At 42.0% G+C, this 17,078-nt stretch overlaps 1 protein-coding gene across 5 annotated transcripts in view; it reads left to right on the plus strand.

Annotated features, from left to right (window-relative positions):
- Positions 1–16,030, plus strand: part of LOC105475137 (glucosaminyl (N-acetyl) transferase 4) — a 30,206-nt gene extending 14,176 nt beyond the window's left edge. For 3 of the 5 annotated variants that reach the window (XM_011730161.2, XM_011730162.3, XM_011730163.3), the window contains exon 3: positions 11,195–16,029. In XM_011730161.2, coding sequence (XP_011728463.1) covers positions 11,196–12,557 — 1,362 coding nt within the window. In that variant the 5' untranslated portion in view covers position 11,195 and the 3' untranslated portion in view covers positions 12,558–16,029. Of the gene's footprint in view, positions 1–4,131; positions 4,954–11,194 lie in introns of all 5 variants that reach the window. The other 2 variants (XM_011730165.2, XM_071098813.1) reach the window with 2 other exon arrangements.
- The last annotated feature ends 1,048 nt before the right edge of the window (positions 16,031–17,078 follow it).

The raw sequence follows: 17,078 nt of genomic DNA on the forward strand, positions 1-17,078 counted from the left end.
GTCCTTAGGGATGACTTTGCCAAACAGGGATGCAAGAACAAGTCATTGTAGTTTTGCAATATCTGGAGAATTGCCCGTAAAAGATAATGAACTTATGGGAAAAGTTTATAGCTTTTGCAACACATAAACTTACAGACCGTGTTTAGCCAGTTGTAACTCTGCATGAAACTAGTTGTATGTGCTCCTGGCTGTCTTTTAAATAAATTTTTTGGTTATTAATCTTTTGAAAAATATTGAGCATACTGGGGAGAAAAACAACTATAAAGATTAATTACATTGCTTCCTATCTCTCAAAATCCAAGACAGGTGTATGTCTACATAATTCTGAAACTTTAGGAACAATTTATACTCCAGATATTAACAAAAAAGAATGCTGTCAAGTAGTGAAAACCCAATAATAATTAGAATGTCAGAATGAAGAGAATAATGAACATACTGTTTTAGAAAAGTAAAACCAACGTATAACATGTTGACTCTTTCTCAGTTTTCCTAAGAAACCATTCCTCTTGTGGAGGTCCTCGTACCTGACATTTGCATACCAAAGTTGTCTTTTTCCCCATGGCTTTCACATGCATTACATCATAAGACTTTCACAATTGCACTGTGGGATAGAAAAAACATTATCCCATTTAACACATGGGAAAGAAAGACTTGCCAATATTAAGTGATATGCTAGTGTCACTTGAAGAATTTTTGGTGGCAGAGCCTAGACTAGAGCTTCGGTCTTCTGACTCTGCCCCATTGAGCAACTACCCTGTGCCAGGTATGGATGTCTTCAGTGCTGGGGGTAAAGTAGTGAGTGAGGCCTTCACAGACCTTATGTTTCTGTCTCAAGACAGGTAATAAACAATGAAGTAACTATTCCTTGTAGCAAGTGCTCAGAAGAAAACAAGGAGTGTGATAGGAGAGAGATTTAAGAAGGGTTAATCTGGGAGGCGGAGGTTGCAGTGAGCCGAGTTCGCACCACTGCACTCCAGCCTGGGCGGCAGTGCGAGACTCTCTCAAAAACAAAAGAGTTATCAGAGAGGACCTGAGGAAAATCTATTTCTTTTCCTGGAGCACCTGGTCATGCCAGGATCCAGGATAAGTAGTCTAGACATGAGAACAGGAGGTGCAAAGGTCCTGAGGCAAGAAGAGACTAGGATGTTCTAGGAACTTTTAGAAGGCTGGTGTTGCTTAGAGTTTTATGAGAAAGACAGAGTAGAATAAGATGAACGTGTAGAGTAAGGCAGCCATGGGAACTGCCTGAGCCGTTATGGCCATGAAAAGCATTTCTTGTTTTATTCTACGTGACGTGAAATCCCAGTGAAGGGTTTTAGATGTAGGGAGTGGGATTAGGGAGGGCCAGTGATCTGATTTGTATGTTTAAAAAATCATTTTGGCTACAGTACAGAGAATGGATTAGAGGAAAGCAAGGGAAGCCAGGTAAGGTTATTTTGTATCTAGGCAAGAGTTGAGGCCGGGCGCGGTGGCTCAAGCCTGTAATCCCAGCACTTTGGGAGGCCGAGACGGGCGGATCATGAGGTCAGGAGATCGAGACCATCCTGGCTAATACGGTGAAACCCCGTCTCTACTAAAAAATACAAAAAACTAGCCAGGTGAAGTGGCGGGTGCCTGTAGTCCCAGCTACTCGGGAGGCTGAGGCAGGAGAATGGCGTGAACCCAAGAGGAGGAGCTTGCAGTGAGCTGAGATCCGGCCACTGCACTCCAGCCTGGGTGACAGAGCAAGACTCCGTCTCAAAAAAAAAAAAAAAAAAAAAAAAAAAAAAGATTTGATGCTAGCTTGGATTAGAGTGGTTCCCATGGAGTGGAAAGAGGTGGGTGGATTTGAAATACATTTTGGATGTAGAACCAACAGGTGCTACTACTGCCAGGAGATTGGAAAGGCAGTCTCGAATTGTGTTTAGTGGTGTAGGCTCTGAAATTGGACCATAGTTGAAAATTGGACCATAGTTGAAAATCCTTGCTCCTCCAATATACTAGCTATATGAACTAAGGTAAGTTATTTATCTTCTGACTTGATTTCTCAATCTGAAAGATGAAGATAATGATAATCGTACCTATCTCATAGATTTACTGAATGGAGTATAGGATAATTGAATGGAGTATAAGAACAGTGAATAAGAGGCCGAGTGTGGTGGCTCATGCCTGTAATCCCAGCACTTTGGGAGGCCGAGACAGGTGGATCACCTGAGGTCAAGAGTTCTAGACCAACCTGGTCAACATGGTGAAACCCCATCTCTACTAAAAATGCAAAAAAATTAGCCAGGCATGGTGGCGGGTGCCTGTAATCCCAGCCACTAGGGAGGCTGAGACAGGAGAGGAGAATCGCTTGAACCCGGGAGACAGAGGTTGCAGTGAGCCGAGATTGTGCCATTGCACTCCAGCGTGGGTCACAGAGTGAGACCTTGTCTGAAAAAAAAAAAAAAGAACAGTGAATAAGATCATGCAAATAGTGCTATCTCTTAGCATTGATCACTAGGAAGGGACAGGTATGTGTCACTGACGCTGGCAACATGAAGGCTTTTGTTGACTTCAGCCAGAGCAGGCTCCATGGAGTGGGGAGTGGAGCCAGGCTGGACCGAATGCCACTGTGAGAGATCTGAATGGGGCGGTTGGGCATCCCTCCTCTGTCCATATTGCTATGGTCTGTGTTCCCCAAGATTCATGTGTTGAAATTTAATCACCAGTGTGAGAGTATTAAGAAGTGGGGCCTATGGATGGTGATTAAATCATGAGGGTAGAGCCCTAAGGCATAGGACTGGTGCCCTTATAAAGGATGTTTTGGGGGAGCTCATTCACCCCTCCCCGCCCTTTCCTCTTCTGCCCTGTGCCATATGAGAACACAGCAGCAAGGCACCATCTTGGAAGCAGAGGGCAGCCCTCACCAGACACCAAATCTGTGCCTTGATCTTGGACTTCTCAGCTTCTAGAACTGCGAGAAATAAATGCCTATTGTTTCTAAACGATTCAGTCTAAGATACTTCGTTATAGCAGCAGGAATGAACCAAGACACATATGTAAAGGGGGAAAGGTGTTCCCAGCACCCCAGGAATGAGATGGGGTTAAATGATGGCTAGGCACATTTAGAGGAGAAGAAATATGGGCTCAATCACCTTTAAAGTTATTTTCAGTTTTAATAGTGCACTTCTGGGCTTCTTCAGGAACTGTGGCTTTATTAATTAAGCATTGGTGGAGAAGACCTAGATACATGAATTATATTATTTGAATGGTTTTTTTCCTGTAGAAAAGTATGTTTACCTCTGTTAGGATTTGTTTACTCTGTAATAATTGACAGACCCAGTTTAGGTTAGGACTTGTTCATAGTATATTGTGAAATGAAAGAAATAGATAAGACAGTGCCTATCTAGTGATACTGTTATAAAGCAAAGCCAAAAAAAAAAAAAAAAATGTGTTTCTTAAAACCAGTCTGGAAGGACATACTGTCTACAAAATGTTATTGCCAAGTGATGGGCCCCTGGTGAGCTTTATTTTCGTTTTTGGACTTTTCTGATTTTTTTTTTTTTTTTTTTTTTTTTTTTTTTTATGAAAGTGGTTTGGTTTTTTTGTTTGTTTTTTGGTTTTTTGGTTTTTTGGTTTTGGTTTTTGGGTTTTTTTTTTTTTTTTTTTTTTTTGAGACTGAATCTTGCCTTGCCCAGGCTGGAGTGCACTGACATGATCTCTTCTCACTGCAACCTCCATCTCCTGAGTTCAAGCAATTCTCCTGCCTCAGCCTCCCAAATAGCTGGGATTACAGGCATGCGCCACCACACCTGGCTAATTTTCTGTATTTTTACTAGAGACGGATTTTCACCACGTTGACCAGGCTGGTCTCCATCTCTTAATCTCAGGTGATCTGCACTCAGGCCGATCTGCCTCAGCCTCCCAAAGTGTTGGGATTACAGGTGTGAGCCACTGTGCCCGGCCTGAAAGTGTTTACTTTATAAAAGGGAATGGAAAATCTTTTTCTTTTCCTTTTAGAGGCCATATCTTATTATTATTTGAGAAATGCTTATCCTCAATTTGTATTGGATTTCTGACTGAGTCACACCTCTCCTTGTGTTTTACATAGTTGCTATGTTTACCTGCTCACAATCTGATTATTACTTGCTTTTGCAATCTTTCCTCTAGAACAATAAGAATAAAAGGTCATCTAGGCAAGAAACTTGTCTTTCTGCTCCTCTGCATGACTCCTGGAGTGCTGTGGGAGTGTCGAGGAACCGCATCTGACTGAATCATCCTCCCACCTAATGGTCTCACTCCAGAACATCCCCTGGGCTTGGCAATGAGCGAGTCACCAAGGGAGAATCAGTGACTTCATTGAAATCAAGGAGCTGCAGTAGCAGGATGTTAGCTTATTCAACTAGATCAGGATGCTTTTTAATGAGTTTGTCTTTATATTGATCTTCTTAACTGATGATTCTTCTTAGTAAGGCTTTAGATAGAAGCAAAATCCCTGATATTTCTAGATCAATAAGCTCTTCATATCCTATTTCTCAAACTGATATGTAATAATACAAAGTTTAAGAACTTTAAGGTGGCCTGAAGAGGGAATATTCTCCGCATGAAGAGAAATTTCACCTGGAAAGTTTTCTAAAACAATTAGCAATTCTCTGTGCTTAAATTGTGTCACAGATAACTATAAGAACAAATGAATCAATAAAGTCATCGGTGACAGGATACGGGACAGGAGTAACTGATGGCAGAATCCCTCAGCATGAGCTTGCTTTCTCTTCCTTGAATTGATTCTATGGGCTGGAAGACTGACTAATCTCTTCATTAGCTCATTGATCGGTCTCAGCCTCTGACTACAGAAACAGAATGTGATTCCTCACCCAGTATTCCTCCAGGCTCATTCTCCATGGAAATCACCTCTTAAACAGGGTGGAAGATCTCCTCGACCATGTTTGGAGTCCCTTCCTGTTCCTGTTTAGGACATTTAGAGAAGACATGGTAATGAGAAAATTTAGTCAAGTGCTAAAACTGTTGCGGGAAATACGGAGAATTTTTTCTTTATATTCCAAGAGACAGTATTGCATAAAGGGTTAAAAGTGCAAGTCTGGAGCAAGACTCTCTGGGTTCAGGTTCCATTTAAAACACTTTCTAGAACTGTAACCTTGGGCATTTATTTAGTTGCCTTACAGTGCCTCAGTATCCTTTCTTATAAAAGAGGGATAACAGTAGTACCTACCTCATCAATCTCTTGAGGGGACTGAATTACCTCTAGAGTACTTAGAACAGTGCTGCTAGTGACAACTCTTTATTGAATGATTCTACATTAATAATAACTACAGTATGGCCCTTGAACGACACAGGTTTGAACTTCAGGGGGTCCACTTATACACAGGTTTTTTTTTTTTTTCAAGTAAATACAAATTGAAAATGTAGTATTTGCAGGATGCAAATCTCACATGTATGGAGGGCCAACTTCTCCCATACTAGGTTCCTCAGGGCTGACTGTGGGACTTGAGTGTGCATAGATTTTAGGGCCCACAGGGGCCCTGGAATGAATCCTCTGTATATACTGAGGGATGAATATCCATAAAATTAATAAAGCGCATTACATGGAGGCCTTCAGGCACTAATTCTAAAATACTGAATTTGTTGAGACTTTGTGGAGAAATAGGAAGTAGATTGAAAAACAGGACAGTAAGCCACAGGTCTGGGCCGGATCTTTAAAGAAGCTGTGAAGTCCCTAATCTCAGATTTTCCAGTACCTGCAGGTATCAACAGTGAAGTTGCAAAACAGCAAAGATGGCGGCCTGCCCATCCCTCTGGGAGCTGCATCCCAGGGAGGTCTGAAACCTCTGTCAGCCAGAAAGCACCAGCGTGGGGGTAGCTGGAGACCCCAGTTGGGAGGTCATGCCCGGTGAGGAGGAACAGGATCATGGAGCTGCTTTAAAGCAGTCTGGCCATGTTTTCCTAGAGCAGTCCAGCCCCAATTTTAACAAGAAAACTGGCCTTCAGAGAGCTTAAATAGTTTGATCAAAGTCTTACAGCTACTAAGAGTTCATCCAGGGACTCAAGCCCTAGGTCTGTGGCATCCTGAACCCAGATCCTTTCTTCCTCTCTCCCCAGTGCCCCACAACCTGTTCCTGAAAAAAGCGCAGGCATTCTTGGTCCCTAAACTTAACCTTACTCAGTTCTTTTCTCCTCAGTCTCCTTCCTCCCATTCTTGATGTACCATTCCCCTTTCTTCCCTGGGAAAGGAAGCATCTGTACTTCTTTGACAGTCCTGGGTTTTTTAATTGCTAAGGTAAGAAGAGTTAGTTGAAGAGCTGCTAATGGTTGTAGCCATTTAGCCCTGAATACAGTCGTGCCCACCTAGCTGGGATGTCCCTGAATGCGGTCATGTCCACTTAGCTGGGGTGTCCCTGAATGTGATCGTGTCCACTTAGCTGGGGTGTCCCTGAATGCGGTCATGTCCACTTAGCTGGGGTGCACCTCTGTGTTCTTGCTGCTTCCTTGAAGGCTCCAACAATGCCTGGATGGGTTGGGAGAAGAACATGGTTTGAGGGAAATGCTTCATTCAACATCGCTATTGGGACTTTAGTGAGGAGTAGGTTTTTACTGAATTATTATAGACCATATTTCACCTGAGTTATAGCCATCAAACCTTGCTACAGCTTTTTCAGTTCTGTCATCACTAGGAACTTGCGCCTATGTGGCAATAAACTCTGCAACAGGTTAGACCTCCTTGACTACCCGGGCAGGTAGAAGGGGAAATACTGCTTCTCCTGTGGGTGGGGCGTTATTTGTAATGTAATTGTAAGACCACTTCCTGGCAGCAAAACATTTGCCTACTTCCTGCCCATAAACCTTTAAGAGGGAAAGTGCTGGGTGTGGTGTTTGCAGAAGGTGACATTGCTAGCCTGGTCTCCCAGGAACCATGTGGCCAATGTAACAGCCAGCCTTAGCCCAGCTGACTCTGGTCAGACCTGGTTCCTCCACCCCCTGCAACTTGTGTCCCCTGGGGCTGTGCTGCTCTGGGGGTGTACCCCCTGCAGAGCCCAGTGGGAGGGGCCCAAGGGTGTTATGCAGATGTTTTTTTCAGAGGAAGCCAAAGCCAGCTGAACCAAGGTTGGGGACCCGTGGTCTTCTCCAACCTCCTGCCAGCATTCCCCTCACTATTAGTGCCCACCGCAGCTGGGAAGAGGCCAACATCCCCTTTTAGGATTTGACAAAAACTCTATACCAAGTGGCTTTGCACCTACGCACCTCTTTGGGGAAAGGAATGCTTTTCAGTTAAAGGTATTTCTGTGCAACCATAAAAAAGAATGAGTTCATGTCCTTTGCAGGGACATGGATGAAGCTGGAAACCATCATTCTCAGCAAACTAACACAGGAACAGAAAACCAAGCACCGCATGTTCTCACTCATAAGTGGGAGTTGAACAGTGAGAACACATGGACACAGGGAGGGGAACATCACACACCGGGACCTATGGGGGGTGAGGGGCAAGGGGAGGGAGAGCACTAGGACAAATACCTAATGCATGTGGGGCTTAAAACCTAGACGATGGGTTGATGGGTGCAGCAAACCACCATGGCACATGTGTACCTGTGTAACAAACCTGCATGTTCAGCACATGTATCCCAGAACTTAAAGTAAAAATAAATAAATAAATAAATAAATAAATAAATAAATAAATAAGTGGATTTCTGGCCATGGTAGGCAGGTGAAGGGGTTTTATTTTGATTTGAGACAGGGTAATATTGAAGAGGGTTGCTCCTTTCAAAAGATATCAAAGGCTGACCCCAACACAAATTCTCCCCCTTAAAGATGCCTTGGGCAAAGGTGTGTCAGAAAGCGAGGTGCGGGGGCTGTCCCATTTTCCTACCCTTCTTTCTTTGAAATTCACTGTCATTCCTGGTTCTCAGATGTGGGCCCCAGAGCCAGTTTCCAAAGGACTTCTCACTGGGTGCCTCCCACCTCTTCATTCCCTGGATGTCCTGTGACCTGTCTCTGGGCAGGCAACCATGGCCTCCTGCTCAACTCAGACTCTCCCAACCAGGATAGAGTCAGATCGTGTGTGCCCCAGGCCTTCTCAGGAAGGGCAGGGATGCCTGGATGCAGAAGAGGCCCTGGAAATGAGTGACAAGGCAGGTCTTTTTATGTAAGTGTGAAGATGATAGTTAAATGACATGACAACTCTGCAAGACTTGGTAAATCTCTTTAGAATGTGAGGTCTTTTCTTTTTACTACTGTGGTGTCAGGGGGAAGTGCTAACGTTAATTAGAGACTCCATGGACTAAAAGTGAGAAAAGAAATAGCCAAAATTTACTTTGAGTTAGACCCCTTCCAGTTCTAGCCATTTCTGTAAGCTACATGCTATTTATGCCTAATAACCATGAATTAAGACAATGACACACACACACACACACACACACCCACCCCTATTTGGGACTGATTAGTCTTCTACTGTACCACAACACCCAATTCTACACATGTGCCCAGGCTTCTGGAGTTGCAGTGAGTTGCCTTGTGCGTCGGGCAGGGGAGTGGGGACAGTTTTCCACAGCTTTAGAACAACTAGCAAGCACCCTGGCCTTGAGCCTGAGTGATGGGACTCTGTTCGGTGTGCTTTGGAGGAGCAAAAAGCTGACACCAGTCAAGAGACCCGGGGCCATGAGCCTGACCAGGAGTCTCTTAACCTGGGTGCTGATGCAGCAAAGATGCTGTCTGGACTTGGCAGTGGGGATGGAGAAGAAATGATGAATTTGAGGCACATTTATGAGGTGATGTGTTAACATGGGTATGAGTGAAATGGATGAGTTGGGTAACTCTAGTTTCAAACATGGCCCATGAGTGGATGGTCTCACCATATATTGAGACAGAAGACGCAGGTGAGGTGAGGATGTCGAGTTCAGTTTTGGACTCATGGAGGCTGAGTGCCTGCGGGATATCAGGCGGTGATGTCCATCCAGCAACTGGAGGTTCACCTGTGAGGCTTGGGCAAGAGGTGAGGGCTGGAGGGAAAGGTGCTGGAATATGGAAAGGCATCAGTGTGGACGGTGGAATGTACAGATAGGGGGCAAGTATGCAGGAGAAGAGAAGTGAGCTGAGGATAGAAGCCTGAGGCAGTCCACAGAGGAGAGACAAGATGTGGCTGGAGAGAGGTGGGATTCTGCAGTACAGTTCATGGTGGTGAAGGTGCGGTTCTTTAAACAGAGGGATTTAAGTGGAGGTGAATGAGGAAGGTGGGATCTCATTCCCAGGGCAGAGTTTTGTCAATTGGTCTGTATAGATGAAATCTACAAAATTAAATTGGGTTCCAAGTTCTTGGCAATTCTCTTGAATGAAATTGGATACAATGATTATATCTTCCATTTAAGGTTTATTGAGATATGTTAGGAAATTGCACATGGGCACTCAGACCCCACCAGTTCTCAGTATCTGAACCTCCTGAAGCAGCCCTAGGAGCTCTGCCAGCCTTTCTGTCCTGGACCCTTGGGCTAGTACTTCCTGGGCTGCCCTTCTTGCTGCTCCCTATAAGTACATCTGTACCCTCCTCCCAGTCAGCCTGTTTTCATCTGAAAAAGTAATCATTTTTAAAGGCAAATGATACTACAAGATATTCAGTGATAAGTAAATCCTTCTCCTACCTAGGCCCCAGTCCTCAGTCCTTTCCCATTCTACCCTGCAAAGCAACTCCTGTTACCAGCATCATGTGTATACAATATCCTTTTGGAGACACTACAGCTGTGGGCTGAATCCAGCCGGCTGCCTGTTTTTGTAAATAAAGTGTTATTGGAACTCAGCCACACCCACTCATTGAAATATAATCTGTGGCTGCTTTCCCACCACAACGGGCAGAGTTGAGGAGTTGTGACTGAGACAGTATGGCCCACAGAGCCAAAAATATTTACTACCCGGTCCTTTAAGAAAAAGTTTAGGCTGAGGGTGGTGGCTCATGCCTGTAATCCCAGCACTTTGGGAGGCTGAAGTAGGAGGATCACTTGAGACCAGGAGTTCAAGACCAGCCTGGGCAGCATAGTGAGACTCCATCCCCACTACAGAAAAAATTAGCCGGGCATAGTGGCACACACCTGTGGTGCCAGCTACTCAGGAGGCTGAGACAGGGGCTGCATTGAGCCATGCTTGTACCACTGCACTCTGGCCTGGGAGACAGAGCAAGACCTTGTCTCAAAAACAAAAAAGAAAAAAAGTTTGCTAGTGTATGTTCTTTGTATGTATAGACATGTAAGCATACTATACATGCTTCTGCATTTTGCTTATTTTTATTTCACAGTATTACTTAGAGATTGTTCCCCATTGGCATGTACATGCAGATTGGTCTCAGGCCTTTTCACATAATATAGCATGGATGTAATTTAATCAATGCACTGTTCAAGGATGTTTGAGATATTTTCTGTCTTGCCTGAATACAAAACATTGTAGGGAACCTCCTTGTGCTTGACTTTGCACACACAGGGGATCTTCAGGGTGGGTACATTTAAAACTAACAGGTATTGCCAAATTGCTCCCCCTCAAGGTAGTTTTTACACCCCACCTACTACTCTCAGTGAAAAATCAGGCCCTTTTTATTTTAAGGGCTAAATGGCTAATCCCTGTGTGGAAATGGGTGTTACCAAAATAAAAAATAAGGAAAATATGCAAGTTTACCCAATTTTGTTATCTATACATTTTACAGTCTCTACTACTTAGTATAGCTCCTCTGGGTGTCTGCCCACCACCCTTCTTTCTGAAGGTGGGGTCCCCTGGCCTTTCCTTGTTTGACTTCAGACCTGGATCTAATCAGGATCTGGAGGTAGAATCAAGACAAATGTTCCCTTTGGCCTCAGGTGAGTCCTTTGCCTCTCTGAGGCCCTCTTGATGACATCCAGTTCTCTAGACCTCTGCCCAAACCAGAGCAATCCCTCCTCAAATATGCTAAGCAGAAATGCAGACAATATAAGACACACTATATTTATATTTTAGGAGTTTACATTACCTTCCCTTCTATTTGGAAATCAACATCTCTCAAAATTAGGTATAGTTAACACAGAATACCCCCAAAATACCACCATTCTTCATAATTCCATCTGCTTATTTCTGGATTCTTTCAAGGGTAAAAACCTTGTTTCATTCATCTTTGGGGCCAGCATTCTGCCTAGTATGTGGTAGATTTTGGATAAACTGACATGATTTTCTCTTAATATTCCAACTGGATTATTTCTTTCTCCTCTTACAGAATGAAGATATTCAAATGTTATTTTAAACATACCCTACAGCAGAAAGTTTTCATCCTGTTTTTAACCCTATGGCTGCTCTCCTTGTTAAAGCTTCTAAACGTGAGATGGCTCTTTCCGCAAAAAGACATTTACTTGGTTGAGTACTCCCTAAGCACCTCGCCTTTTGTAAGAAACAGATACACTCATGTTAAGGATGAAGTCAGGTATGAAGTTAACTGTTCGGGTATCTATGAACAGGAGCCTTTGGAAATTGGCAAGACTCTGGAAATAAGAAGAAGGGACATCATTGACTTGGAGGATGATGATGTTGTGGCAATGACTAGTGACTGTGACATTTATCAGACTCTAAGAGGTTATGCTCAAAAGCTTGTTTCAAAGGAAGAGAAAAGCTTCCCAATAGCCTATTCTTTGGTTGTCCACAAAGATGCGATTATGGTTGAAAGGCTTATCCATGCTATATACAACCAGCACAATATTTACTGCATCCATTATGATCGTAAGGCACCTGATTCCTTCAAAGCTGCCATGAACAATTTAGCTAAGTGCTTCTCCAATATTTTCATTGCTTCCAAATTAGAGGCTGTGGAATATGCCCACATTTCCAGACTCCAAGCTGATTTAAATTGCTTGTCGGACCTTCTGAAGTCTTCAGTCCAGTGGAAATATGTTATCAACCTGTGTGGGCAAGATTTTCCCCTGAAGTCAAATTTTGAATTAGTGTCAGAGTTGAAAAAACTCAATGGAGCAAATATGTTGGAGACAGTGAAACCCCCGAACAGTAAATTGGAAAGATTCACTTACCATCATGAACTCAGACGGGTACCTTATGAGTATGTGAAGCTACCAGTAAGGACAAACGTCTCCAAGGAAGCACCGCCCCATAACATTCAGATATTTGTTGGCAGTGCTTATTTTGTTTTAAGTCAAGCATTTGTTAAATATATTTTCAACAACTCCGTCATTCAAGACTTTTTTGCCTGGTCTAAAGACACATACTCTCCTGATGAGCACTTTTGGGCTACCTTGATTCGGGTTCCAGGAATACCTGGGGAGATTTCCAGATCAGCCCAGGATGTGTCTGATCTGCAGAGTAAGACCCGCCTTGTCAAGTGGAATTACTACGAAGGCTTTTTCTATCCCGGTTGTACTGGATCTCACCTTCGAAGCGTGTGTATTTATGGAGCTGCAGAATTAAGGTGGCTTATCAAAGATGGACACTGGTTTGCTAATAAATTTGATTCTAAAGTGGACCCTATCTTGATTAAATGCTTGGCAGAAAAGCTTGAAGAACAACAGAGAGACTGGATCACTTTGTCCTCAGAAAAGTTATTTATGGATAGAAATCTCACAACCACATCATGATAGTAAAATCAGGATGGAAATAAGAGGGTATGTGATAAATTGAGTCAGTATGGAATTGAACACTATACTATGCCCAATACTGTTTAAACTCAGTCCTCCCATACTTTAAAAGGTGTCCAAAATTCCATGCACAAGGGAAAGTGAGTTAGCCATTGATGATATTAGCCTGCAGTTGGCTAGGTTTTTTTAATGTTTGTTTTTGGTTGTAATCTCACTGAGCTAAGTCAGAGATCTTAAACATTCAGTTAGTCCTCAAACATTATTGAGCACCTAACTGTATGACAAGCACTTTTTTAGAGACTGTGGCTTATCCTCATCATGGCAATCTCGGTATCTTTAAGTTCTCCACATAACAGTCAGGATTCTACTGAAGTGGTAATCATCCGATCATATAAACCACCCATTTCAGAGTAGTGTTTAAGTACTGTGACCAACACTCCACTTATCTCTTAACTTACCTTCCAAGATATTTCTTAACCATTAGAGCAGAGGAGGAAAGACTCACTACCTCAGAAAAATCTCAAAGAATAGTCCAATTTCCTGCTTGCCAAAGCATAATCTGCCTTTTGGTGCATTACTTGGTTAATTCAGGGTTGAGGAGACTGTTGGGGGGCATTTATAGTGTATGAAAGTTAAGGAAGGGGGTGAGGATATGGGTTGGGACAGGTAGTACCTAAAGAGGAGCAAAGGGATTTATACAATATTTTTATCATGTTACAAAACAGTATCATGAATGGCCTTTTTAGTTCAACTGTTTCTTTAAAATGCATTTACTGATTAAAAATAAGAACTGACCAATAGCTCCAAGTGTCGCACACCAGAACATTAAGCCTAAGTCTTCAATTTGTAAGTTATCATTCTAGATAAGTTTCTTTACAATGGAATCATTATAATTCTGTTTTATGGAACTATCAAGCTAAGAGTCACTAAACTTTCTTGAAAAGGTTGTGTGAAATATGACAGCTTTCTAAATTAATTGTTACAGTCATTTAAAATTTTTTCTTCTCTGGCAACTGTCCAACTGGAATCCAGATTTAAAGTGATGAAAGCTCTAAGTTTCTCACAGTCTTTTTCTCAGCTTAGTTCCAGAGGAAAACAAAAAAACTAATTTTCCTAAGGACACAGCAAGAATATTCATTAAGGATATTTTCTAAACCCCACACTTGAGAAAACCACCAAATGAGTAATATATATATATATACACACACACACACACACACATATATACATGTGTGTAATGGAATTGTTCTAAAAGTAAAATGTGGTAGGAATGGTGTTCTGAGAATAGGCGAGAACATTTTCACTAGTCTCTTGGGAAATTGTAGAACTCATGTAAAAATTTCTTGGTCATCATATGTCTCAATGGCAGCCTCAGTAAATAAAGATGTAGCCTCAGATATTAATTTAAAGATGTAGTAAATCAAGGCCAAAGTAGGACAATTTGGAAGATTTAAGTATTACATATTTTGAAATGTCTGTGTTCTAAATGTGAAATGCACTTTGCTCATTTTAAAGTTCATAATACTAACTGCCAACTGACACCACTTCTTGTTGCCTTTCTTCTCTTGAACTCATTTTTCTCCCTTTTTATTTACCGCCTTCAAATTACTTCATTCTTCAGAAATAACTATTTCCAAGCCCCATTCTTCAGAATAAGTAAACATTGTATAGAGCTAAGTTCTGCAAAAGATCCATACCAGTTCACTCGTGTGTGACCGTGAACAGGTAAGTCACTTTGGTCTCTATGAACCTCAGTTTTTCCAGATATTTGAAATGAGCACTTGGATGCCTATCCTTGCTTCTTCCACACAAGTTTTGGGTTTTTTTTTTGTGTGTGTGAGAATCGATTGAAATAGTATATGAAGTGGTATGAAAATAGGTACAAACTATTGACATTTCAATGTCAGAGCGTGATACCTGTAGGAGTATAAGGCAAACAAAGGTCCAACCCCATTGAAAGACTTAAACATTTACCTTTTCTGAAAAACTATTGAAGTATAAAAAGAGGCCCCAGTCACAGGGGCAACTTCTGTAACCAAATCTAGATCTGAGGAAACTCCTGTAACCCCATTTAGGGTTTCTTTCTAAGCCAATAGGGTTACAGGTTGGTACAGTGACTTACATTGAGGATTGGGCTACAGATACTTTTCCCACCATCTAGGATGAAATACATGAGATCCTGTTGAAATCTTGGTTTTTATGGCTTTGGTCATCAGAATAAACGTAAATGCTGAAAAACAAATAACCTCCTGATCCAGTGTCTTGCCTGCTGGTGAGAACTTATTGTATCCCCTGTTTGTTGGGAAATTTCCGAAGTTGTTCATCACTTAAATGCCATATTCAAAGGGAACATGGAAGGATGAAGTGGAGAAAGTGCCTTTGAGACATTCACACATTTCTCTGGACTCAGTCTGTTAACATTTCAGGGAGCTTGTCAGATCACACCTTTTTGCCTTGGAAATCCTACAGATTTCCTGTACGCCTTCATATCTGATTCTTCCCTAAAACCTTTGGGTATGATTTCCTCCCTGGTCTTGAGAATGTCCTGCAGTCTGTGTTTTATAATTATTCTTCGTATTTATTGAATCTAGACTTTAAGTTATTCAGAGATCAGACCAGAACCTTAGAGTTTCTAAATTGTATGTGGATATTAAACAATATTAATAATGAAAGAGCTACCAAAACAGTCTATATTGTGTGAACAATCTCTTGTGATATTAGACGTATTTAAAGACCAGTGTTGCTGCTACTTTTAATATTTTGGTTAATTTAAGTGAAATGTACATACTTAAATTTGAAGATTTATCTTGCCTTTCAGAATGTGAAGATATACTTGCATATATTTTGACATATTTCATGGAAAATAAAAATGATAATCCACTTTGTGAATGTAAGTGAATGTATTCTTATGTATGTTATTATAAATGATTTTTGTTTGCATTGATGATGAAACGAGAGTTTTTATACATTTATATTGACTGGTCTCTAAATCTCCTACTATGTTTTCTTATCATTTTTGAAATACAGTTCCCATTATGAGAGTTTTAAATAGATTGGTGTTTCATTTTGTATTATGCTACTATTAGATGTTGATTCTCTGGTATTGTAAAATAAAATATGCTCCAAAAACCCAAACCCTTGGACTTTATGAGCTTTCCTTTCTCTGGTTTTGCTGATTCCCCACAATCTTTCAGTTTATGGCACTTGCCCAGTATTTAAAGAGCAGAGTTAATTTCACTTCAGTGTAAAAGACATTCAGCCTGCATATTATACACAATATAGGCACATGAACTTAAGCCGTTTAATTTGGTAAAGTCTCAAAGAGTCTTCCAGGATTTCCCTGTCTTCGTCCTCCTTCAGGCTGGTTTCTCCTCTAAGATTAATTAGGTAAAACTCTTGTTTGCTTGATTACTTTATGGAAGTAGTTTTCAGTAGGGTAGGTTGAGCTTTTTATCTCAGGTCCCTCACTTCCTGGAAAATCATGATTCTTCCCTTTCTACTTTTTTTCTTTTTTTTTTTTTTTTGAGACAGAGTCTCGCTGTGTCGCCCAGGCTGGAGTGCAGTGCAACCTCTGCCTCCCGGGTTCAAGTGATTCTCCTGCCTCAGCCTCCCAAGTAACTGGGATTACAGGTGCCCACCACCATGCCCAACTAATTTTTTGTATTTTTAGTAGAGATGGTCTTTCACTATGTTGGCCAGGCTGGTCTCAAACTCCTGACCTCATGATCTGCCCGCCTGGGCCTTCCAAAGTGCTAGGATTACAGGCATAAGCCAACGCGCCCAGCCGAGATCCTTCCCTTTCTTTGAAGGACTCCTGCCTTGGTTGTGAGCGCACAGACACCCCCAATGTCCCCAGGCCTTGCTGGTGGAGGATTCCTGATGAACTTCTGCTCTGTTCTCCCAGCTCTACTGAGCTGAGTATTTGTTATCATCAACCCCCACCCCCTGAGAAGCTCCCTGGCCATTTTTCTTTCACCATTTCTAAATCTGTAACAGTCACCAGCCTACCTACTACGCAGATATGCCCAGGGTTTGCGTATTTCACTCACAAATCTCAATCCACCTCAAGGAGTAAGGGCATGTGGGTGATCTTCAACCTAAAAAAATAAACACTGTACTCAACCTAAGGCTAATTCTAGCTCTCACCAAGCTGGACAACTGTGCAAATCCACAGTAATTTCAGGAACAGGGGACTATTTTTTGGTGCCAGTGGTGGTGAGGCAGGTCTATACACAGCATCATATTAAAGACTGATTTGATTCCTACATAAGTTTCATATCTTTTTGTTCCCATTGGCACCTACAAATCTACATCTAAACTGGGACAATTGGCTTCTAGTTTCATGAAACTGATTATGAGGAAACTGTGGCAAGAGAGAATGAATAGATCATTGTAAATTTGCTCTCAGTACTGGAAAAAAAAAATCTGATGATGTAAAACAAACAGCTTCAGAGACAGATGATCAGGCTGTCAACCCACATGGACACACCAAAGCCACAGGAAGACTCTTCACCTGGCCTT

Source organism: Macaca nemestrina, chromosome 6 (genome assembly GCF_043159975.1).
Source record: "Macaca nemestrina isolate mMacNem1 chromosome 6, mMacNem.hap1, whole genome shotgun sequence".
In the NCBI taxonomy this organism is placed as follows: Eukaryota; Metazoa; Chordata; class Mammalia; order Primates; family Cercopithecidae; genus Macaca; species Macaca nemestrina.